Raw genomic sequence first — 25,269 nt, forward strand, 5'->3', positions numbered from 1 at the left:
GATAACTTGTTGCCTGTAGAAAACATTTCACATTCCAAATGTTTGGCCATTAGGCATTCCATTGGCCATCAAGATACAGACATCGCTAAGATAGTTTCAAATGATTGAAAAACGAAATGATCGGTGTTATAAAAATATATTTCGGGGCGTAACAGTTTAAACAAAAGTAAATGATATTATAAATAATCAAGTGGTGTCTGCAACAATTACACATTAGACTTTTAATAAGTATTTAACTAGTTTACTTCCGTAAATTCTTCTGCATCTTTATATCAGGAAAAAAGATATTAAAATATTGTACAACATGCGATGCCTCAAGAGCCAATACGTGATTTAGAAGTTCCTTGTTCCGTTCAAGGGAAAACAATCATCTCAGTTGACTTTAAATGATCGAGAAAAATCCACTAAATTTGGATTTCTTCTTTCGAAAAATTCGTGATCATTAACTGGAAGTAACGGCGTTTAAACACAATGCATCTCAAGTGCTGGTGTCCTGTCCCTATTTCAAAAGTCCGTATGGACTAATTGTCTTTAACTATGACAAATAGTACAACAAGGAAGACAAGTGTGGTATTATTAAAAGACGGCTTTTAAACACAATGCATCTCAAGTGCTGGTGTCCTATCCCTATATCAAAAGTCCGTATGGACTAATTGTCTGTAAGAATGACAAATAGTACAAGGAAGACAAGTGTGGTATTCTAAAAAGAAGAAATTTGAACAATTAAATATACTTAAAAATGAATTGAAATACTTGCGCTTTGGGATGGGAATAAACATTTTCGTTTTATCTTTTACACATCATTAATTACTGAAATCCTAAATAATAGATTAAAGAATTAATACAATCCTGGTGGGATTCAATGTATGTCACTAACAACAAGGCCAGGTATCCAGGTATCCAGTTAGATAAGCCTTTCAGCATAAAACAAAGTTTTCAGAAAGCATGTATATGAAACTTAATCTGATCTCAATTGATGATCATCAAATGAGTGAAACTGCTATATAAAAAGATAACTATATGAACTTTTCCCTAATTTTCATGAGTCAGATCCTGAGTACAATAAAATTACAGAGTGACTTCTTGCGCACTTGAATAAAATGAAGACAATGCAGTATGTATTTACAGCAAGTCATCTAGTTTCAACCACTTATTTTAAACGTGAATTGCAACAGGAAGTAAATGGTAACGTACATAAGTTTGCTCTTTTACACCACAAGCTGGGTCAAGTGTTTAAGTGATGTGTTTCAATCTCATATTGTTTATGTATGTTTGTAAGATAGTTCATAGTAAATTATTGAGTTACAATGTATAATAGACAGAAAAAAAAAATATATTTCGTACTTTGTTACTAATATTGTAAACCTTTCCTGTCTTATTTTTCATTTTATAACACTACACAGCGCAAAGGCCTTGGATTGTTTAATTATGTCTCTTTTGGAAAGTTAAAATTGTTATGTAAGATCTTGTACCCTTGGATTTGTGTTTTGAGCGAATTTGGGCTAAAGTCACATGAACTCCTTTCATATTTTTTGTCAGGTCCTGTTCTAACCGTTCATACAAACTATTTTCCGACACTATCTATCTCCCGATACTGACCAACCATTTACAGGGTCGTAGACACTTCCGTGCGCGTCAAACCCAAAAAGACACTGTTCTTAGAAAATAAAAGAAAATCGAGACAAATAAAAGGGAACGAAACATTTGTTAGTGATTATAAAAAAAAACAGGGATGAAGAACAAGGTTATTGTGAAGTGTGTTCAATGTTGCAAACAGCGGCATTAAACTACTCAAGGGTTGGAAGGTAGGGAATATCAGGTGGACGATTATTCCACAGGACTATAGTCCTGGGAAAAGGGAATATTCGAGGTTGTCAGTGGTGACAGAGATTACCCTGTAAGACAGCTGATGATAATGGCGTTATTGCCTTGTTAAGGGGATGAGATAATCTTCCATGGGGAATGCAACCAGTTGATTTTAGATTTTATACATTAGAGAGAGTCGGGTGAAAAGGCGTCGGAGATGTAGCCTGTGCAATTTTAGACTGTATAGCATGTCAGTGACAGTGGAGTTGCGGCCAAAGTCAGACATAGCCCAACGTGCTGCCCGTCTTCGGACCGCTTCTGTTTCGGTCTATTTTGGTTTGTGTGTATGGAGACAAGACTTCGGAACTATACTCCAGCTGTGGTCTGACGAGGGTCTGATATGCCATGGAGTTTGATTTGTCTTTTTGGTTGACCTATTTATATTGGCGTCCCACGATAGATCGTTTGAGATATCCACGACAAGGTATTCTGTTGAGGCGACATATTCTAGTAATGTATTATGCAGTTATTATGAGGGAATAGGATATTTCCTTCTTTTGACGCAGATAACTTGACACTTGGAAGAATTGAATTTCATGTCCAAGTCCAGCTGACACTTGTCTCATGGCTCACGTTATCAAATGCTTTGCTGAAAATCTTATAGTATCAGGTCAACCTGCTGTTTGTTTTCCACTGATTTGACAAGGTCATTTACAAGCATTTGAGGAGAAATAATGGATCCTTTTTAAAAAGAACAATGCATAAAAAGTCAATCTGTTACCATGGTAACAAGTAATTAGATTTGTAACCATGACAAGTTCTAAACTTACAAAATAAGATAAAAGAGATATAAAACAATAAACATTTCTTGATGTGTCTTTATTTTGGAAAATTGAGAAAATACAATTTTTACCTTACTTTTCAGCTGTTTTGAGTAAAGAAGAGTTATCTCCCTTTATATTGTTTCTCTTATTCAAGTATAATAATGGGTATTAAATGTCAAAATGAATTGTACACCGTATTAGCAATAAATGATCAGGTCAAGTTCTAATTTAAATAAATAATAACTTCAGTATGGCACTTTTTAAGCATACCCCCTCATAAACCAAATACAGTGTAACTTCCGAAAACCGAACGACCTCCGGACCAGCCTAAAAGTTCGGTTTTTGGAAGTTTCCGGAATTTAGAAGTTTGAAAGTTTGTAGGCAAAGTGGACGTGGTGCACAAGAGTTATGTTTTCTTACACGTAGGATGAAGGAGATTTATATTCTTTTTACCGAACAGCAAAATATTTGCTTCATTAAAAGTGTCACCTGATAATCCAGAAACGCTGTCAACATGTTGTTTTGTTTATTTATTAGCGGTGCGCTTTTATTTTGACACGTTATATAATCACAATGATCATTTGATGCAAAAGTAAGGAAGTAATTAGCGATTATTTTCATTTGTATTCAGTTTCTGAAAACGTGATGAATTAAATATCTTATGTGTTAAAAGCTTTCTTAATGTTTGAACGAAAACAATGATGGATGTTTTAAATGATTTGGTTACATCGATTTAACTATGCATTATCAACATTAATAAAAATTTAATGTTGACGAATTCGGGTCAAAAGATGGTAAAATTTAAGTGGAAAATGTTTGCGTAAATGCTAATGTATTAAAGTTCTGTTGTTTCTTTTTATATTTGTTATTTATGTATTTATTATCTTTAATGTTTGTAAATAATTAATTAATTATCTAATTCATTAATAAATAAATATGAAATTGTAAAATTAAAAAGAATATAAATCTCCTTCATCCTACGTGTAAGAAAACATAACTCTTGTGCACCACGTCCACTTTGCCTACAAACTTTCAAACTTCTGAATTCCGGAAACTTCTAAAAACCGAACTTTTAGGCTGGTCCGGAGGTCGTTCGGTTTTCGGAAGTTACACTGTAGTCATAATATTTTTATGCATGCTATCCTCCGTTTTAAAAAAATTGATTATGAAATGATGTCTCTGTGCCTTAAACATTACATATTGGTTGTGATATGTATGCTATAGCTCTATCATACAAACGAAATAGTAGCGACATTCACAAAAAGAATTTCGGATTTCTCTAAGTACGATATTTGACTTGTGTGCTTTCACATCTCTCATTTATTTTGACATGTAAAATATCTAATGATACCAAGAAAACATTGATAACTATCTTGAAATCGTTTTGATTTTGTCAACTCTTAGCTACTTCTTTTTTCCCGTATTTGTCCTATTAACATTATATTATTAAATCGTTTCCCAAGATATCAGTTGGTAGCTAGTTTAAGCGATTTAGATATCAATTAACAATTTGCGATGCCAAAATATTAGTTGATATATTCTATTATATAGTTTTCTCAGTGTTTTTTTTTCTTATGCTATCTAAACTTCATTCTTTTACATGAAGAACTAAATAATCTAATTTATATCATAGAAGCTATCAGCACACAGAAAACAGGTTTAAAGTATCAGAATGTAAATAGCTTTAATTTTCCATTTCAAGGACATCTTTAGTTGCATGTTACGATATAGATATACAAATCATTCGTGATATCAAAAAATGAACATGAAATATCAAGTTAAGTCATGATATCATTAATGAGTGAACTGTATGAAGACATCTAGATATCCCAGAAATGATACCTTTCTCTGGTGTTTTAGCATATATGTTATTTAATCTGTACGGGAAATCAGACAACTACAATAAATTCAATAATATTCACATATAATTAATACAACCGATAAGAATTTTAAATTGAAAAGAAAAAGTATTAAGTATTAAGATTTTTAACATAATTATGTTAATCATTTTCTACTTTCCTACTGATAGCAGAATCAAGAACAGGAATTTGATATAAGTGTTGTATTTATATGATTCTGTTTTTGAAGAATCTGAGAAGATATACAACTATTTGCAGTCTGCCAGAACACTTTAATTGGCCTAAGTTTGGTTGTATGTGTAGGTAGCAACCATCTTAAGTGTTTTCATCAGCGTGGTTTCAACTTTCACAATCGAACTTTCAACATTTATCATTGTAGTTTCGAATTTCAACATCGTTGTTTCGACTTGAAAATCGAAATTAAGATGTTGAAAATCGAAACTACGATAACGAAAGTCGAAAGCACGATGATGGAAACATGAAACCACGATAGTGAAAACGAGAAAAGTTATCGACTTTCACTATCGTAGTTTTGAGTTTTCAAATTAGTGATTTCGACTGTTATTATCATCTCATCGTAGTGTCGTGATTTCGAGGTATGTGGCTAAGTAATAAAAAAAATGATGGTCCAAACGGAACACAGTAAAACAATTTGACTGAATAACAAATGTAAAAAAGCTAGCACATAATGTTTTAAAAACAAGTTAACGCGGTAAACGCCTAAAACTACGTTCATGTGATTATTAGCTTTTGGTTGGTCTTTAAGGTTTAGGAGTAACTAGTTTATCAAACAAAGAAATATTTGATAAACAAACAACATCTTTACCGACAGTCTACATTACATGTAATGCAATGCTGTCCCGTACGATGGATCCTTGAAATATTCTGAAAAAGTTGTTCCCCTTTAAAACTAAATGGCATGGGTTAACTAAAAAAAATAATAACTGTTGAGTATGGTGGCACATTTCTAACATAAGATGATAGGTAGCTACACTAGCCACTAGACTGGTAATAAATATATTTCTACATTATTCCCTTTTTTTGTATAATTCGATTTCATACGGACAAAATCAAGTACATTTTAGAGAATTACACAGAGGAATGGTGTTTCAATTATCATATTAAATTATGATACTGGACATAGGATATAGACTGGCTCAGTTCACTACATTCAATCATAAAAATGTAAAAAGATATATCATAGCCTAGGAACTAGTCTAATAAGTAGCCAGCGCAATACTTTTAAGAAGTTATCTTGATAAAGCGAAGTTTATCTCAATAGTCTATATCAATGCAATAATTTAAATTAGTATCTCGATTTTTTTTGTGTGTGTTAGAGCCCACAGTTGCCATCACTTAGCAAGACAGCTATGTCGATACTTTCAGCAATTATCTTGATATTTCGAGCTTTCCTGAATACATCTCTCAATAGCCTAAAGTTTCCTAAAAAATAAAAAGAATATCTTAAAAAGTAATTTATTACGATAATGTTTTCAGGAAAATGCACAACATTTCTGGAACGTTTAGAATATTACCATGATAGCTACCAGGTATCTCGCGGCAGTTCCAAGAACTAACACGGCATTTTTGCGCTAAAACATTTTAAAAAATGATGCTGGAAAGGTAACATATATTAGCAGAAACGAAAGTAGTCTGGTTGATTATGTCATATGTAGTCCGTCAATTGTGGACTTATTTCAGAGTTTTAATGTTCAGGGACCAAGTATCTTGTCCGATCATTGTGTTTAGAATTTTACTTTACATTGTGTTATCTCTACAGATGAAAACAGAAGAACCGATACCTCTTATAAATGGGATACTAATAAAACTGAAAAATATGAAGAAAAATAAACAGCGAGAATTTCATCTCAGAATTGAATAATTTAACAAGGTGTTTAAATGATGAAAGTAATCCATCTTCAATCGATACAAATCTTTTACATTTTTCAAACATTATGCACAGTGTTTGCGCACCACATTTTAAAAAAGATTATAAAAATCGGAGTTACGTAAACCTTCCGCCACGGATTTAAAATAAAACATAGTTTGATGAAGAATGTTCATTAAAAAGAGACAGATTTTATTGTGATTGAAATAGATTTAGAGAAAATAGGTCAGATAGTAACAGAGTAAAACTTATTGAATCAATGTCGGATTATGAAAAGACTATAAGACAGAAACAATTTAATGAACGTAAGCGTAATACAAACAAATAGTTAAGAAGAAAATCATTTTAGCGTTTTATTCAGAGTTTAAAATATATGAATGTTAATAATTTGATATATAATGATTAGGTGACCTTGTGAAATCGATCAGATACAAGCTCTTGAAACTCTACTGAAATAAGATCTAAAATTCTGATAACTTGCAAACACATCTTTTTCTGTAGGTACTTTTTTACATTATAAGATATATTATTATTAAATTTTGCTAAAGATATGTTTATATGTATTACCAAGCTAGTGTTTAGAGTTTTGGATGTAATGATAAGAACATAATTATTGGGATGCAGTAATCCCTCCGTAGGTAGATCAAATTTACAAATGGTCTTACAATTCTCTTTATCAGCAATATCAGAACCACATGTTTGTATTTATAAACAGAACTACTGGCCCCTTAAAACTCAAAAGAATCTTCTCACAGATAACATCAGCATCAAAATGTATGATGAGTGGCTGAGGTTATCTACATGTTACATAGTAACAGTTCAGTCAATCATTCTGTAGTAACCGCCTACTATGCACTTGCCGATGTTATTATCTAGGAAATGGCACAGGATTCGCCAAGGAAAATGTCTAAATCTCGTACATGTAGAGTTTTCTAACAGTTTGCAAAATACATGTGACGGAATTAACGAGTAATTTTAACTCAATAAATGATGTTTTATATGATACTACGTTTTGGATTTACTGGGAGAAGCCAATAAAAAAGGTATTCAATTATTATCTTCTAAGATATGGATTCATAAAGAATATTGCATATGCTTGTTTGAATGTAAATAGTTCTTATAAAAGTTTGCATATAAAACTCATTAATAGTTCTTACAGATTGTGTTACAATTAATAGTTTGCATATTTATTTATAGAAATAAAGAACAGTAGCAATTAAAAGAAATAAAAACATTACCGCGCATATAGTGCAGTTACATGTTATGAGCGTGGCTAATTCCTCACATAACACAATAACATAATGAATCATTTGTTCTGCTTTAAATATGTACAAATTAAAGAGTATAGGAAAAGACAAAGTCTGGTTATTGTCAACAAATTATCAGTATTTTTTATTTCTATTATTGAATATAAATAATGCTGATTAGATCCATGATACATATTTTCTTAGTATTTTTCCATCACATATAATATAAGCTTTGTTTGTAGTATATTCATTACATTTTATGTAATGCACTTATTAAATACGTTTCACATAGTTGTATAACTTTTAACTTTCAGGTTGATGTTGAACCTTCATATATGGCTACCTGACAGGATGGGAAAAGATCTAGTAGACTGGCAAAAGAAGAATGTGAATATATAATACACTGACTATCTGGAATCATTAACTATTTTCTCTAAAAGAGGAATAACGTTATGCTTAATTGTTTTACCATTTGTCAATTAAAGGACAGAAACATGTAGATACTTAATAATATTACAACAATATATTGTTGAGTAAGATCAAAGCTCATATGAAATAAATATATATTAAACTGTATTTCACATAGACATGCAAACATTTTCATAAAGCGATCATTCATAACATGTTTTGTTTCATCTTGTGTCACGCCATTTATTTTGCCTGCTCTTCCCAATACCGTAGCTAATAAGAATTTCGCCAATGACAACTTCCAGATTTTCTTATACTGAATGAGCTTATCAGAATTCGGATAGTAACAACATTACAAAGGTTTTTTTCTCTATCCAAATTCAGATAGCAAACATTGTCTCATTGTAATACATCTAATTTTAGTCAACGCTCATTCTTTTTATAGCTAATTGTTAGGGCTTATCTAAATTCGGATAGCCACGCCACCAGTTAGTTTTGCTTCATTCGATTTCAGATAGGACATTGTTGAAGCTTATCTGAATTTGGATAGTAACGACAAAACTCAAGTTTTTCTTCAGTACGATTTTAGATAGTTAAATGTTTTGGGCTTATCTGAATTCGGATAACCACTCAAACAGCTTATCTGAATTCGGATAGCCGCTCAAACACACAGTATTTATTTTTGCCATTTGATACACATGTACAAAAATCATATTATCTTAACTACCAAAATTCGTAGTGTGCATTTGTTACGGATGGTAAAACAGACCAAAAGTATGCGCATTATCCGATTTCGGATAGAGCAGTTCTAATATATATATAGAGACATAAGTAAATTATGTTTTATGAATGAATGTTTCCGGATCAAGATATTTCTTGAATTTTATTAATGCTTATCAAATATATGAAACATCTGCTTGTTCTTTTGAATTTTCCGATAAGTTCTTGATAAATCAAGCATTTTGACAGTTTGGAAACTGTCAAATACAAGTGTATCGCGTTAAATGTAGTATTCTCCATACGCGATTTCGGCATTGTCCGTTTTTCACGAAATTCATGTACGCATTGACCTATATTTACGTCCGAAGAATTCTTAATTGCATAATGAAAATTGTAATACAATAGAAACTGCCTAGTATTGTAACGGTTCCACTTCGTTCGTCTTTCGAATAATGATAAAGGCAAGAATGGGTATTGCAAAGTTACTTCAATACCTTCATTGCATACTTAATGTTCGCTTGAACGTTACATTATTCCGTGGGGTATAACAGGAAACATACCTTAAAACGTGGTATCATACGTCAGCGGTTTTATGAAGATTTGTCATATCGCGAATATATATGACAAATCATCAAAAATAAATACATGTTATTGAAAAAATGTTTTTAAAATGGTAAAACCAAGATTTTTCAATAAGTAACCATGTGTATTATTTTTTCAATCAGCATTATCTATACAATGTCGGTTCAACTTTGTTTTACTATTTTAACTCTCTTTTTCCTATTTAAAACTTGTCCTTGTAGCCGTGTTCTGTCTGAGCAGATAGACTCTTATTTGGTGGTTTGATTAGATAGATTTAACACATGCAGTTACTCCTGCAAGGCAGGAAAAAAATATCTAACATATGTGACAATATAAAAGTTTTCATCGGACTATCCACAATTCTTAAAATTACTTAATCGTAATCATGAATAAAAAAAAGTAATAAAAAATGTCTGTCAGTCATACTGTATACCCTATATTACTGTAACACTGGGATATAATATAAATGTTTTGATGACTACGAAAGTATTCTAAAACCATTCTTTCATCTTTAGCAAGACGTTATAATGATAACATGTATATCGTTTTCGTTACGTACATGCGACAAGGTTATGCCACTTGTTTTCGGTTTGCACACGAAGGTTAGAAAAACACATACCTTTGTATAACAACGATAGTGCCCTAATCCGGTAATATTCAGGATTTTAAATTTATGCAGCAACGACCCAGTCGCTTGTGAGCCAGAACTTTCCATGTTCAATACACGAATGATCAGCCTACGCAAATAGCTTCTAAACTACTTGATGATAAATTGATATAATAATATCTGTATACATATAATCCTTTCAAACATAATGCAAATTTCAAGGTTGCAAGGGATATAAAATTTCATACAGTGATTATCTACTTGAACAATAACGCTTTATAAACCTACATAATGATATTTATATCGAACTTCTATAATTTACCGACCATATTTAAATGACTTTGATTATAAGACAATTGATCGATACAGCCTTTAAAACAGATAAAAAAGGATAGAATTTCAGTATTTGTTATTCTGTATTTAACATTGGTTATGGATCGGTATTGGTGTGAATCAGTGTGGGGAATCACGTGACTTACAAAGACAGATTACACGGAAAAATGGCCGATAATGTCTCCGATTCGTCAGGAAAATCAAGGTATTTCTACTGATAAACATTTGTTTTAGATGTTCTAATATGTCCTATCATATGCCCCTTACCTTCCGATTTCCACTGGTACCTTTCCTTTGTTCCATTCACCTATATTTTCCGAGAACACTTGGGAAGTTTGAATATATTCGCAGTTTTTGGGATGACGGTATCCACGGACCGACATTATTTTGTTCAGAAAATACTAATTACTGAAGTAAACGACAGTACAATGACATTTAAACTTAACAAAGTATCCAGTCCATCATAAACATGTACGGGACTGGCAAAATCAAATCTACCAAAAAGAGAATGTCGAAATATACGAAATGGTGCTGAACACGTACACAGTCTTCTAGGGCGCTGTGCACGTACAGGGTCAATGATTCAATCTTATATTATAGAAATACTTATATTTCCACGAGGCTTCTTTGTTTAAAAGTGTTTTACATATTTATAATGTCAAAGGTTGAATCGCATTTTCTGAAAAACAAGATCTACGAAAAATTCATGCACTTAAGCAGACATGCTCTATATTTGTCCGCATAATCTAATTCTGAACGTGCATGAAAAAACATGCAAATGAAAATACAAAGAAAACCTTTTTACAACGTCTTTATAGGTGGACTGCAATTTTTTCCATTTAATTACATAAATGCAGTATTTAGAGTAATATCAATGGCAACACATACTTAGTGTTATATAACGTCTCGGAGACACATATAGGCACTTTAGACATATGGCCACGCATTTTCTTCAAATATGAGAAAAAAACACGAAAATGCCAAAAATGCAATTATAATACGAGGGTGAAAAGGCTGATTGATGTTACATAATTTTTTTCCCTAGTTTCTGTAAATTCATATGAAAGTCATGTTTTTTTTACATATTTTCAGTATGTTTGTTGGCGGTAGGAAGAAAACCTTCATATTAGAGCTACCAGTATTACACAGATTCGAAGAATTTTTTTCATCTGGCTCAAAAGATGTTATACAGAATCCTATCACCACGTTTCGTCGGTCCTAGAGGGAAGTTATTATGCGACTATCAAGACAGGAAAAAAAATTCGATAAGCAAGAAAATATCTGAATCAAAAAAGAATTTAGCACAAAGAAATAGACACGCAATAGGAGAAATAATGAAGGTTACTGTTGTTTGTATTGAGCAGAATATAGCGACACATGGCCATACGGAAGAGGGTAGCAACTTCATGACAATGTTAAACATATTTGCGCAGGATGGTGAAATTCAAAAGGAGCTTTTGGGCAATGCACTGTATAATTTAAACAACAACAACAACAACAACAAAATCTGACAATGCACATATAGAGATCTAATTCAAAATACGCATCTCCTGACATTCAAAATGAGATAATGAGAGTTTGCTCTAATCAAATATGAGAAAAACTGTAAGCGGACTGTATAAATGCTCCTTTATTCGCCGTCATTGTTGACGATGCAACAGACAAATCAACCAAGAAACACCTCTCGCTATGCATTAGGATTAGGCCGACTGGTGATAAATGTGCCTCTGTAAAGAGTTCCTATATGATTTATTGACTGCAAATCTATCAAAGGTGTTAAAGTTAATCGCAATATCTTGGATTTCTTGCAAGAAGTTGATCTAGATATTCTAAAGTTAAGAGCACAATGCTATGATGGGGCATTAAACATAAAAATACCGTGGTGTGCAAACGCTTATAAAAGAAAGAGCTACGGACGCCAACTAATATACATTGCAAAGCTCATTGTCTGAATTTAACCTTACAGTTCTAAAGTCCCATGTGTCAAAACCTTGATGGCAACTGTGCAAGATATAAGATTTCTGTTCGATTACTCAGCTGAATGATCGGTAGCGTTTACCGAGGAACTGGCAAGGGACACAGTTCCAAAGGAGGAATTGGAACAACGCATTAAAATGCGAATCCTTTCTGAGCCTCTGTGGTCAAGTCGGGCCCTCTGCATGATCAAGAGCACGTTTCCAGTGATATTCCCAGCTCAGATAATACTGCATGAAGATGAAAATGAGAAGGCAGGCTAGTATCTTGCTGCAGTTCTTAGATTTTACTTTGTCGTTTCTCTTGTATCTGAACATGTGTTGAGTATCATCGTAGCGCTAACGACCCTTTTTTTCATAAGGAAGATATGGACTTACTAAATGCCGTTACAGAGATAAAGATACAAGTTTTCTCGACTGAGCGGAATGACTCTGCAGTGTGGCTTGCCCGATACAAAAAGGCAAGGCGTATAATCAGAGACTTCGGCACTAAAATGTGTTGGAAGGTAAATGCATATAGACAACCATGATGCAGAATCTGTCTTGGATAACTTTGAGTTTATGGTATCAATGTATTTTTCGACCATTTTCTCTAGAAATGGCAACTCAAATTTTACAAAATGAAATCCGTTTTGCTGCGAAAATCTACTGAAAACAAGTCAGAAGTGTCAGTGCCTATTTACACCGCATATTCACCAGATCTTCATGGCGCATTTCAGATATTTAAAAATGAGGTAACAAAGTAGAAACTACACTGGAATATTGCCAGTCAGAAACCACAGACTTCAGACCACTCTTATGCATCCCTGCAGGTCTTGCATTCGTGTGTAAACACTATTCTGTTTGTGCTTCTGACTACTAGTATGCCTCCAACATCTGCATTTTGCGAACGCTCATTCAGTAAAATGAAAGCAATCAAAAACTACTTTCGTTCAACAATGACAAGTGATAGAATGTTTTACTAGCTCTATACACATTTAAAAGGATGTTTGCAAAGATGTAGACCACGTCTTAAATGCTTTCTCTTCAAGAAAATGCTGAATATGGACTTTTTCTGACCCAATGCTAGCTCTTTACGATTCTATAAATTAGACCTTTTCCCTCTATATCAGACAAAAGTTACCGAATAATTATTGTTAAATGCAAACAACATATTGTAGCGGTCGTTAGAAATTATTAATAAATAACTGTATCCATGGTGAAATTTGAATTTCTAAAAGTCAAGATAATTATTGGTACGATTTTGTGCATGGTGTAGTATTTTTTACTGAGGGAAATCAAATGTAAAACTCTAGTTTCTTAAAAGTGTAGTCCAAGATGTTTTTTCAAATATAAAAGAGTTGTGGAAATGGTCGCTGAATTAAATAGAGGCAAATAAAAACCAGGTCAGTTCTGCCTATTTCGCATTGTTATTTCTTAGTGCCGCTAAGTCGTTCTTCGGGAAACTGTGAGTGAAATAGGACAGTACCGGCTTCTGAGCACAGTTTCAAATTCTGGAAAAAACTCAAAATAAATTTATAAAATAAATTGCCAATCATACTAGTATGCTGCTGGAGAGGTACTCAGATGTGCCGAATACCAAACAATTTTCCGGGGGAGCATGTCACCGAAGTCCTAGATTATGTGACAACACATGTATGGCGGGAAAGGAATGCCCCTGCAAAAGAAAATAAATCTGACAAATCAGTTTCCTTATTCATAATTCGAATGCATAGTAGATTCACTTTTTATCACATGTTTGACGTCGCTGGAGTGTAATAAAGCCATTGAATAAAAATGATAATACACTAGTGTAATAAAGCTTTGACGTCGACATGATTTATAGTATATGAGACGTTGATCAAATTGATTTGTTTATATAGTAAAAGAAAGTCGAATTTTTAATGTTTCGACAAGAAAGGCTAACATGTGATAAAATTACATTTGTGACTTTCCATATTGAATTTATTACACTCGTTATTTATTACACTCGTTGAATAAAATTAATAAAATGCTCGGCACAGCCTCGCATTTTATTACTTTATTCAACGAGTGTAATATCCTCTATATATGATAAATAGTGTTGTGTATTCAAATATTTTCCAGTAAATTCTTTTACACAGCTATGACTGAGTGAGTAAATCAGGGTTTTCTGCCAATATTCTCTGTTGTGTTTAAACAATACAATCACATTTTGTGCTATAATGTATCCAAAGACTTTTGAATCTTAGTGAATTCCGAAAGAATATTATTTGACATCGGTGCGTGAAACAACTGTGAAGTATTAAAGCTGAGACGTCACAATGTTATTTATTACGAAAAACAATCATATAGTGTGTTGTAAATACAGAAGCCTTGTGGCAACTTAAGTATTTCTATAATATAAAATAGAAAAGTTGCTCCTGTACGTGCACAGCGCCTTCGAAGACTATGTACGTGTTCAGCGCAATTTCGTAGATTTCGACATTCTCTTTTTGGCAGCTTTGCTTTTTGCCAGTTCTTTACATGTTTAGGCTGAACAGGGTATTTGGTTAACTTTTCATGTAATTGTACAGTCATTTACTTCAGTAATTTGTATTTTCTGGACAAAACTGTATCCGTCCGTGGATAGCGTCATTCCAAAACTTGTAAATGTATTCAAACTTCCCAAGTATGGGTACCGGAGGAAATCGGAAGGTAGGGGGCATATGATAGGATATAGTAGAACATCTAAACAAAGGTTGATCAACAGAAATACCTGGATTTTCCTGGCGAATCGGAGAAATTATCGGCCATTTTTCCGTGTAAGCTGCCGTTTTAAGTCACGTGTTCCCCCACACTGTGAATCCTTGTAGCGGAATAAAAAAGTATATTTTTTCTTTTGTTTACGCGCTTGTTTTCTATTTGTCTGGCGTTGAGGAATATAATTTTAAATATTGCTGCTGATGATGTGATAATGTATCATTTAACGCATTATTTTTCTTTACATTACAACTAAGTCAAAGAGAAAGAATTGAAAAAATAGATGAAAACTACAACATAACCGAAAAGGCTCACAGTCCCTAAACGACAAACCCATTTTCGACAGATGTGTCCAATCGGTGCATCGTTCACGTTCATGTTCTGTCACATACGAGCTATTTGTTACATAGATCAGAAGATGATCTACTGATTGAGTATCGCATACTTGAACCATGAAACCTATGACCCATATTAACCTATGGGCTAGGGTATATTTTATATACGCAAGTAAGTTAAGAAAATATTGCTCTTATAGTACTAATATCTCTAGAATTACTTGATATTATCAATTCTTCCGCGAGTGTACTATTAATATCATTCAGGTTCCATAAGGCTTTTAACTGCATGTTTAAAAGAGATAAAGCAGTTGTCTAAATAGATATTATGTACAGCTAGAACAGGAAGTTGTAAAGGGAGGTAATCACTAATAATATATAAACTACTACTTTCTGTTATATCTACCCTTATTCAAACCTGTGACAATGATGAGAAAACACTTTTCTAAAACATGATTTGAATAGAAATAAATGTATTTAATATTTACAACAAGTTGAAAACATGTGACAGCCGCATTATAAACAAATGCATTATAAGACTTTACAAGTTTGGGCAAAACCCTGCAGATCGATGATATTTACTGCTTTATCTTTACCTTATTTTCGAAAAATGTTGTTTGTTTTACTCCTGCAGTTATCAATTTTTCACTATTCCAGCAATAAACAAAGCACACAAAAACATGTCTAGTTAAGGGACTTACCCACACATTGTAGGCAAACAATAATTTCTTTCAAAAATCCATAAAACGTGAGTACTCTGTAAGTGACTAGTGGTACAAACTTAATGAAATAAGATTTTTAAAGATATTCTTATAAAAAAAACCCAGACATATTGTGCAGAATTTTAATTAGTAAACCATTGCAACCCCGAAAATGCAGAAAATTTACATCCTTCTTAGCATTTTTACCAGTATCTAGCTTTTACTTTTACCCAGTTTATCATTTTTTTCAGCGACAAATATATATATCATGCAAAACTAGGTGGAAATAGACGTTAAAAACTTTCACCTAAACAGTGGGCGAGTAGCTTTAAAGCTTAAGTAAGCACATTTAAGGTAGAACGCGACACTTTGCGAACTTTCGAGTAGCGTCTTGAAATTTTGCATCATGCCGCGTATCCTTGGCAACTGTTACGAGTACTCCAACGGCGCCAGCCAACAAATTTTCTTAAATTATACATTATTCGACGAGAATTATTTTTTCCGTTATGGTGATGTAAAAATCATTGTTTTACACCGACAAATATTTGAAAAATGGAAAGAAAATCGCCGTTTTTGACTAAAAATTGACGTTCAGTTTCGCAGCATTTTTCGGATTTAAATTAGCATATTACAAAATCCCTGAATTAAATTTTTGAATTTTTCCAATAAACGGTGTTTAAAATGTATACCGAGTCAAAATGACAAATAAAACTGGGGGGTCACCGACTTAGTTTTTTCTGTACATGTGCTTTTATTTCCCCCACCCCCATGCGTAAATTTTGTACTGTAATTCGACGTCTGCAGATACGTTTGAGAGATCATAATTTGGCCATTGTGTTTAGCTTATCAGCTGCACCATTAGTGTTTTACTGGTTCTTAAAGAACTTTATACAAAACAAGAACAAACAGTTTGTTCCATGGCAAGACGTTTATATATAAACAATGATAAAAGCGTATTAAAAAGTAAAATTTTAGTACATTTCAATATATTATATAACGTGCCACTGGTGCAAAAAAAAAAAAAGCGTTTGGTATCTTTAAATGCGTCAAGTGGACACAATTTGCTATAATTAAGGTGGAATGCGCCTATACTCAGAAGTTATTGAGTTCCGTTTCGACATTTTGTTTAATTTAAAATCCAGCATATTCCTCATATAATGCGTATTTTACATTTTTGATATTTCTGTAACTTTTTTCTCCGCAAACCTTAGACGTCCATTTTTGATGAACCGTGATTTACGTCCGTCGGACTGTTTTCGTAAATCGTTCTGTTCAGTCAACAAGTATCTGCATTTAAAATGGTATATAATTTGTGGTGATCACTTAACCTTAGACTCGATATTTACGTTAAAGTTACGTCAGAGCGACAAATATGAAGTTGAGTTTTGAATAAAAAATATGCTTTAATCTTGTCTAATGTAAAACCCAAGCAATATAATTTGACTAAAAAGTAATATGATGATGAATACTTTATTTAATCGCAATGAGTATTTGTTTCTGTAAATCTTCATTTTAAGATAAACTCTACTTTTAGATCAAAATAGCCTTTAAAACCCTGTTACCGTGGGCGAAATTATTACGCTGAATTACATTACTCTACCTCTACCCCAGATAAAAATACGTAATTAAACGGGTTCTCGTATGTCTTGTGATCAATTTTTAACCTATTTTAAGAAGAATTTAGTCAAAAGAGTCCTTTACAACTTTGCAAGGATTTCTTGAATTACCTCTTAAGTTCACGATTACACATGATTGATACACACGACATTGTAAACATTTACAAAAATAATAAGAAAAATTAAAAGCCCTAATATCGTTATGTCATCATGTTGGAATAAACATCATAAATTTATTTAACTTTATTATAAATTTTACGTTTTGGAAATATTTCGATAGTTTCGAGAGTAGTTCGACACCCCGATTCCAAATAAAGTGCAGCCACGTGGAAACAGAATTTATATTCATTGTACGGAGGCTGTTGCTCTGAAAAGGTTAATTTATTAACAACGCTAGATAGAAACACCATCCTTTACAAAGAGGTTTTAGCTCTCCAGAGATGTGTTTTAAGAAAGGTTATCCTTGTATTCATAGACACATAATAGAAACATATTCCATATATAATATTTTTCCTAATATTAGAGACCTATCAAACGTAACAAATACGAGTAAATACTGTGCTAAAATGATAAATATTCCATAAAATAAAAAAGAAAGAAAACTGTTTGTTTGTTTCATGTTTAGCGCTGTTTTCTGTTACGATAGGCGGTTAACCTAACCAGTGTTCCTCAACAAGTAGCTTTCAACTTCACCACATAAAATCGGAGTTGGAGGACGAATGATTTCGGACAGATACCTCCTATCAAATTGTCAGGCCCTACCCAGGGATCGAAAAAGGGATTCATAGAACTGAGCTAAGCGGATGGGGTAAAAGAAAGAAACACAGAAAACAGTGGTTGTATCGAAACTCGCAGTAACTCATCAGCGGTTAAACATGTATAATTCTATATTGTAATTATCTAGCAACGCAAGAATCGTAATTTTGTACATAGGACCGACGGCTCAAACTTGCTAGTCCTGATTTCGTATTTACGAGATACTAGGATTTGTACCAGTATATGTATATGTGTAGGATTTTATTTTTTATTTATTTGTATTTTAATAAGCGTCTGAGATGTCAACATTCAGAATGTAACAATATTCAAACAATTTAGCAGTTAACTCATCAGAATTTTATAAAGCTACGCTTATGCGTTAATGTAACTTTAGGATAGTATTCAAAGCGATACCTCTTATTGAGCCGTGTCATGGGGAAACCAACATAGTGCATTTGCGACCAGCATGGATCCAGACCACCCTGTGCATACGCGCAGTCTGGTCAAGATCCATGCTGTTCGCTAAGGGTTTGATTGTCCTGGAACTCATATCTCAAATACTGCCCTCTGCTATAAAATTTCAAAATACTCTGACTAGTAAAACCAAATCCCGCCGTCAAAATATGTGAACATTTGCGTGGAGCTGATAATTAACCGGAAGATACCATAGAAACTATAATCTTATTGTCATATGTTACTAGGCTGGAAAAGTAAGAAACGAAATAATAAAAATGTATGACACTGGGATGTGCGGGCGTGCATGCGTGTGTGTTTATGGAGGAAAAGGGATAATATCAAGAAAAACACGAAACAATTAAGCTTTACTCTCGTGCAGGGCAAACTTAAAAATATATGAAACTGCTGTAAATACTGATCTATGATATTTTACAATAATTATGCTTTAACTTTTTGTTTCAAATGTGAAATCTCCGAACTATCTACACAATTGCATATGTTTGAATTCTTCATTTTAGTAGTGTATTACAACGGAAAACTTGTTAAATTGGTACTTTGAATCAGAAAAAGATGAAAAAAAAAATCATTACTATATAGAAAATATATTAAAAGCGATTTTCAAATTGACTGAATTATTATGTCTCGAACGTATCTGCAGACGTCGAATTATGGTACAAAATTTACGCACGGGGCAGGGGGAAATAAAATCACATGTACCGAAACAATTAAGTCGGTGACCCCCCAGTTTTATTTGTTATTTGGACTTGGTATACATTTTAAACACCGTTTATTGAAAAAAAATCAAAATTTTAATTCAGGGATTTTGTAAACGCTAATTTAAAGCCGAAAAATGCTGCGAAACTGAACGTCAATTTTTAGTCAAAAACGGCGATTTTCTTTCCATTTTCCAAATATTTGTCGGTGTTAAACAATGATTTTTACATCACCATAACGGAAAAAATAATTCTCGTCGAATAATGTATAATTTAAGAAAATTTGTTGGCTGGCGCCGTTGGAGTACTCGTTACAGTTGCCAAGGATACGCGGCAACGTCAGTTTCAAAAACGCGCTTTAGGGGTCAACTTTGACGTCTTGTGTACAAAAACTGGTTGGCTGTATTAAGATAAAATAAACTGCATCTTGTTTGAAATATGGTCAACTTTACACCTGCAAAATTTCAAGACGCTACCCAAAAGTTAGCAAAGTGTCGCTTTCTACCTTAAAGTGTAAGGAAAATAAACGTCAGAGAGATTTACGGAGGGTTAGTAAGCTATGACTTTGACGTAATGTGTAATAAAGCTATTCATTTAACAGACTAAGGCAATCTAATATATAATTAGGTTAGGTAAATTATGTACACTACACTACTTTTATTTCTATAATTTCAACTGTACCGCTCTAACAAAAGGTAAACAATGGATTATGTCATTTATACCACGAAACAATTGATAGTACAGATTACATACTAACTGGTAGAAAGTTCTAGGGAGACAGGTATTCAATTTGTTAATGCAGTACATTCTGTTGACACTTAAAATCATTCTTGAAATTGAAATAATGGCCGTTGTATTTCTCGCTTGGCAGTTATTAAAAGTCAAATATATCCTAGGGTAATCGTTTATCGCGCACATAATGTAATTTATCAATAAATAAAGAAGACATAAAATAATGTATAAGTGTATTGTGTCATTCACTTACATGTCCATTGTAGTGAAGAAAGTGTCATTTCCCTTCAGTTTGACCACACTGCCGCAGTTCTTTAAATGTGTCCAATGACTACAATTTTCAAACATATATTGACCCCACGAAGTAAACTGAACTTGACTGAGACAGCTGAACTGGCTGAAAACGATGACACTGACAATATTTCTCCTTATCTGAAATTTCATCATCGGATAATTCTGAGAAATGATTTGATGCTTCTGAAATAGTACATGTACTTTTCTAATTAGGTTGCACAATGCCAGATGTTCCAGGCTGGGTCAAAACTAGACAGTTTTGAACGTTTGCTGCTGCTGCTCAATGAACAAGACTTTCTCTTTAAACCGTTTACAGACTCCTGATGTTCGTGGATTCTGTACAGTAGCTTCATCTGTAATGTCCTTTCCTGACAAAACAGAACTCAAGCACCTTCTGTTGTTTGTTTCACTGTTCTGTTTTCTAATGCATGACTCTCCTACCTTAATTTTGACTCTTGATCTTCATCAGACGTTTTCTGATTGTCCAGACCACTGAGTACCTGAGCTGGAACAAATACTGATTTGTCAACTACTTTTGGTTCAAATGGATATATGTCAGCTTTTTCGGAAGAACTTTTAAGATTTTCCGGGGATAGAGCTTTCTGGTAGGTTTTACAAACTAATTAACAAACGGAATATAAATTTTGTCTACAGGACAAGAACTCATACGCATATATTTGTCACACTCAAAAGGGCCAAACCACGCTAGGTCTAGGGGCTGTAACACATGGGTAGTATGTGCCGGGAGAACAAACAACTGAATATTATGATGCTTGGCCCTGTCAATGAGTGGCATAGGAATGTGTGACCAGTGTCCATTTGTATTGTTTTCCCGTCATCCCTGCCTTTGACATATTTAATGAAATGGCTTGTAATATAATCCATTCAGATTTCTGAGTTTGACCACCCGAGCCACTCACAGTACCAGATGTTCTAGAAATACAACCAGCAGTTGTTGTCTTATTCTCTTACCTAGAAAAACGAAGTACGGTGGTATTTGTTGTCCGAGATAATTTCCACACCTTACTAAAGTTACCGTACTACATGTACCCTTTCCTGAAGTGACAGCAATTAAGGCTTTATCACAAGATGGTCCAAGAATGTATGTAGGAGAATTTACTCAAGTCCTTTCTAATCAGTGTTATAAATTCTATCAAGGGCACTATTGAGATTATATTATTGGTCAATATGTTATCACATTCTTCAAAATATGCCATGAAAGCCTTCTCTGACATTGCTTTGGTTCGCTGAAGCTAAAAACTACGAGGTTGTTAGAATTTCAGATCCGGCCATCTTTTGATAAAGTTCTAGAATAACAATAATTTTAATGGATTACTCTCATCCCTATTTCCTGAACAAAGTGCATAATTTCTTACAATGACAACTACTTCTGACCTGCTCTACCCATAGTCATAGGAGGCAATAACCTTGAAGTGTTCATGAAGATGTTTTCCTCTGGTGGTGGTCAAATGAAGGTCAAGGTCATCTATATTAGTTCAGTTTGTAGATCCTGCCGCAAGTTTTAATGAGTGGGAGTACCGGTATTGTTACGCTATAGCCGATGTAGTCTTTAGGGAAACTTCAGTTAGTTTGAAATATATTTCTATGATTAAGTCGAACCTGTAGAAAGCAATTTGCGAATAGCGACAGTTTTTGATAGTGTTACACTATGGCTGAAGTAAACCTTTGGGGAAACTTCTATACTTCTTGGAAGCTGTGAACTTCATACTGTTAGGAAACAAAAGCCAATACTTCTATTAAAACATGAAAAAAAACATAATAAATATTACTATGAAAAGAAAGAAAAATGAATAATCTAAATTATTATAACATCAAATTTCCTTTTAAGGGATATTCTTGGAAGCATATTTGCTTTATAGTTAAATGACATTTATGTATACAACAATGTAAACAAAGCCTGGACAGTAGTTGCTAAGCAACTACCTGCACAACAACAACAGCATGTCTGCAAAACCAGGAAGTTACTTGTTTCTAGTTATTTAACAAGAATAACTCCTTATCTAAATTGATAAAGTATGACAGGCTTAGTAAATCAAATGCTTAACGATCAAATTAGATATCAAATTATAAAGGCTGTAACCTTATAATAAAATTACCGTTAAGCATACAACCCCATTGAGTATAGTAGGTCGCTGTACCCTGAAGTATTACAATATTAACTAAATTGGGTCATTTATGCGGGCTTTAGAACCATAAAATGTTGTTAAAATCTTGTTAACAATACAGACGGACGGACGGACAAACGGATTTACACATAGATCAATCGCTAAATATCCGGGGCATAACCAGAAAGGATTCTTATTTACACCAATGAATTCTTTGATGAAAATGCGTCTATTTATTGCTGTTGACCGATTGAGTTGATTCACAGAGACTTAGCTGAATACAACCATTAAATTTCCCTTTGAAAACAAGTTAAGGTGTATCACATGTTGATGAGTTAAGTAATCTTTTTTACCTTTTTTATCCCTGAGAACACAACATTTAGCAGTCTGTAAAGCTTGTTTAGGTTCATCTTTGAAAACAAGTCCTCGAGACATAAAAGAAAAAAGGAAAATATCGGTAAAACCAATGGATGCTCCCCGATATAGGATTATAAAATTTAAACATATAGTTTACAGATGTTGCATTGTCAAACGGCAATATCTCATTAAAATCATCCCATTAGAACAAGAAGATAATAATCTACTTTCACTCACTTTAATCTTTTTGTCGTCAATGCCATACTTGTTTTAAAATGTCAGCCCAACGTTGGGCGAGGCGCTTTAAATAATATTTATAAGAAACTGAATTATCTTCAATATTTAATGTGCTGCAGAGAAGTATAAAATGGATCTGTTTTTTTTTTAAGTACATAATTATAGGTATGTATGCTCCTGATTACAATGAAAGATTAGTTCAAGCTTTCTTATACAGAAATGAAATTTTCAAAATCTGACATGTTCATTAAGATGTCTGTTTAAAAGGAGACAATCACGTTATTATTAAGAAGAGATGGTATCATTGCTACCTCCCTTCAAACACATTTATTCCTAAACAAGTTTGTCACAAAGTAATAATAAAACCTTGTCACGTTAATTGTTTTAAACTTGGGATGACAGAGGAAGATTTTTCTGTATCGTAAAGGTGTAAATCAAATTTAAGCATCATGTTATGATATTTTTCATTTTAAGTGTATTATGTTATGAACAAAAAGATCCATTATATAGTGTTAGATTCCTATTAGAAATGAATGTTTTATCATTTTTATGGAACTTTACTTCACCTAAACACGTACATGTATTAAACATTCAGTGAACACAAAAAAGCGTAAAGGATCATTTCGATCCAGTTCATTACTCCATAAAAGTGATTAACCACCTTTAAAAATAAATGGATTAAGTTTCTTTTCTGATTTTAGGTCATGTTTTTTTTTATCAAACTTAAATGTCTTCCGGGTTGATTTGGTGTAGTACAATACCTTTAAGGCTTTGTTCTTTAAGTAAACGTTTTATTTCAAACGTAAAAGTATATACTAGAGTATGCATTAGGCATTTAAACATGGCAAAAAGTAAACAAACAAGGGAAATGTTTATATGTTACAGATGAACCTGTCTTAGCGGTGACCTGTATTAATCGGTCACTTGCCAGCATCACTCAGCTAACTTCTCAAATTGACTTTTGTTCTAATTTCAACAAGCACTCTGTTTGAAGATAAGTCTCTGAAAAGATATCATTTAAGGCTACTCTTTCACCACTTGAACCACTTGTTCAACCCTATCCCAATTTTGGGGTATCTTGCATAACATTAAAATGTACTTGTTGTTGAGTTTTCGATGCAATCCATGACTAAAGTTTCTGTAAATGAGGGGTTACTTTTAGATGAATGACTCTGACTGTGCATGCTGTGCTCCGTGCGTCCATAAAATAACCCATTGTAATTGAAATGCAGTCGCCTGCCTAAAGCAGTCACAGTGTTTCGTTCCTTGACTGGCTGGCTGCTTAATACAGGTTTGACTGTATGTTATTTCAATACACATATGATCATATACAGATTTTGTTTTAACGCTAAAGAAATCAAAATTTAACCAATGCATAGAAATGGAAATATTTATGTACGTACGTCATATATATAAATATCAGCATATTCCGTGAATTGATAACACGTTTGCATTTAATTGAACTTTCATCAAAGGTTTGATTATTGTAAAAATGAAGCTGTATATATAGTACTTTATGGTATTGTTAAATATAAAGATTTAATGTAAATGGGGGTTGCAGGAGTGTGTGCGTGTGTGTGTGTGTGGGGGGGGGGGGGGGCTCAAGTTACAGTCGCTTACTTTGAATCACTTGCTCTGCTCCTTACCGACGTGTGTTGGAAACCTCGTAATGGTTATAGAATTCTTCATGACCGAGGAAAAAAACAAAGACAAATATCAAACAGAGAATGCTACGTACCAAAAATGCAGCCTCCACAAAACGAAACCCACAGCACGCAGACGCGCACATCACTCACAAACACACGCACACACACGCATACATGTAAACGCAACCAATCGGGGATGTAAGCTATAAACCTACCAACTGGGAACTTCTTTATTACTGTAGCTACAGTTATCATATTTCTATCAACTCTTATTCTTATGATCTTAAAATTATCCAAGGCTTTAGATTAAAGCTATCTTCAATTATTAAGCAATGATATTTTTCACATTCAGA

General features: G+C 33.3%; 1 protein-coding gene and 2 long non-coding RNA genes across 3 annotated transcripts in view; 1 reads left to right on the top strand and 2 right to left on the bottom strand.

Moving 5' to 3' along the window:
• LOC128546634 (uncharacterized) overlaps nt 1-10,079 on the bottom strand; it is a 31,813-nt gene extending 21,734 nt beyond the window's left edge. The window contains exon 1 of the mRNA XM_053517635.1: nt 9,954-10,079. Coding sequence (XP_053373610.1) covers nt 9,954-10,049 — 96 coding nt within the window. The 5' untranslated portion in view covers nt 10,050-10,079. The remainder of the gene's footprint in view (nt 1-9,953) is intronic.
• LOC123542828 (uncharacterized) lies at nt 6,101-8,247 on the top strand. Its single transcript, XR_008366120.1, has 2 exons — nt 6,101-7,420; nt 7,939-8,247. It is a non-coding gene; the product is annotated as an uncharacterized LOC123542828 (long non-coding RNA).
• A 10,082-nt stretch (nt 10,080-20,161) lies between the features above and the next one.
• LOC128546636 (uncharacterized) lies at nt 20,162-23,759 on the bottom strand. Its single transcript, XR_008366121.1, has 2 exons — nt 23,030-23,759; nt 20,162-22,278 (listed from the first exon to the last, which is right to left on the bottom strand). It is a non-coding gene; the product is annotated as an uncharacterized LOC128546636 (long non-coding RNA).
• Between the last annotated feature and the right edge of the window lie 1,510 nt (nt 23,760-25,269).

The sequence above is a fragment of the Mercenaria mercenaria genome, chromosome 11 (assembly GCF_021730395.1).
Source record: "Mercenaria mercenaria strain notata chromosome 11, MADL_Memer_1, whole genome shotgun sequence".
Taxonomy (NCBI): Eukaryota; Metazoa; Mollusca; class Bivalvia; order Venerida; family Veneridae; genus Mercenaria; species Mercenaria mercenaria.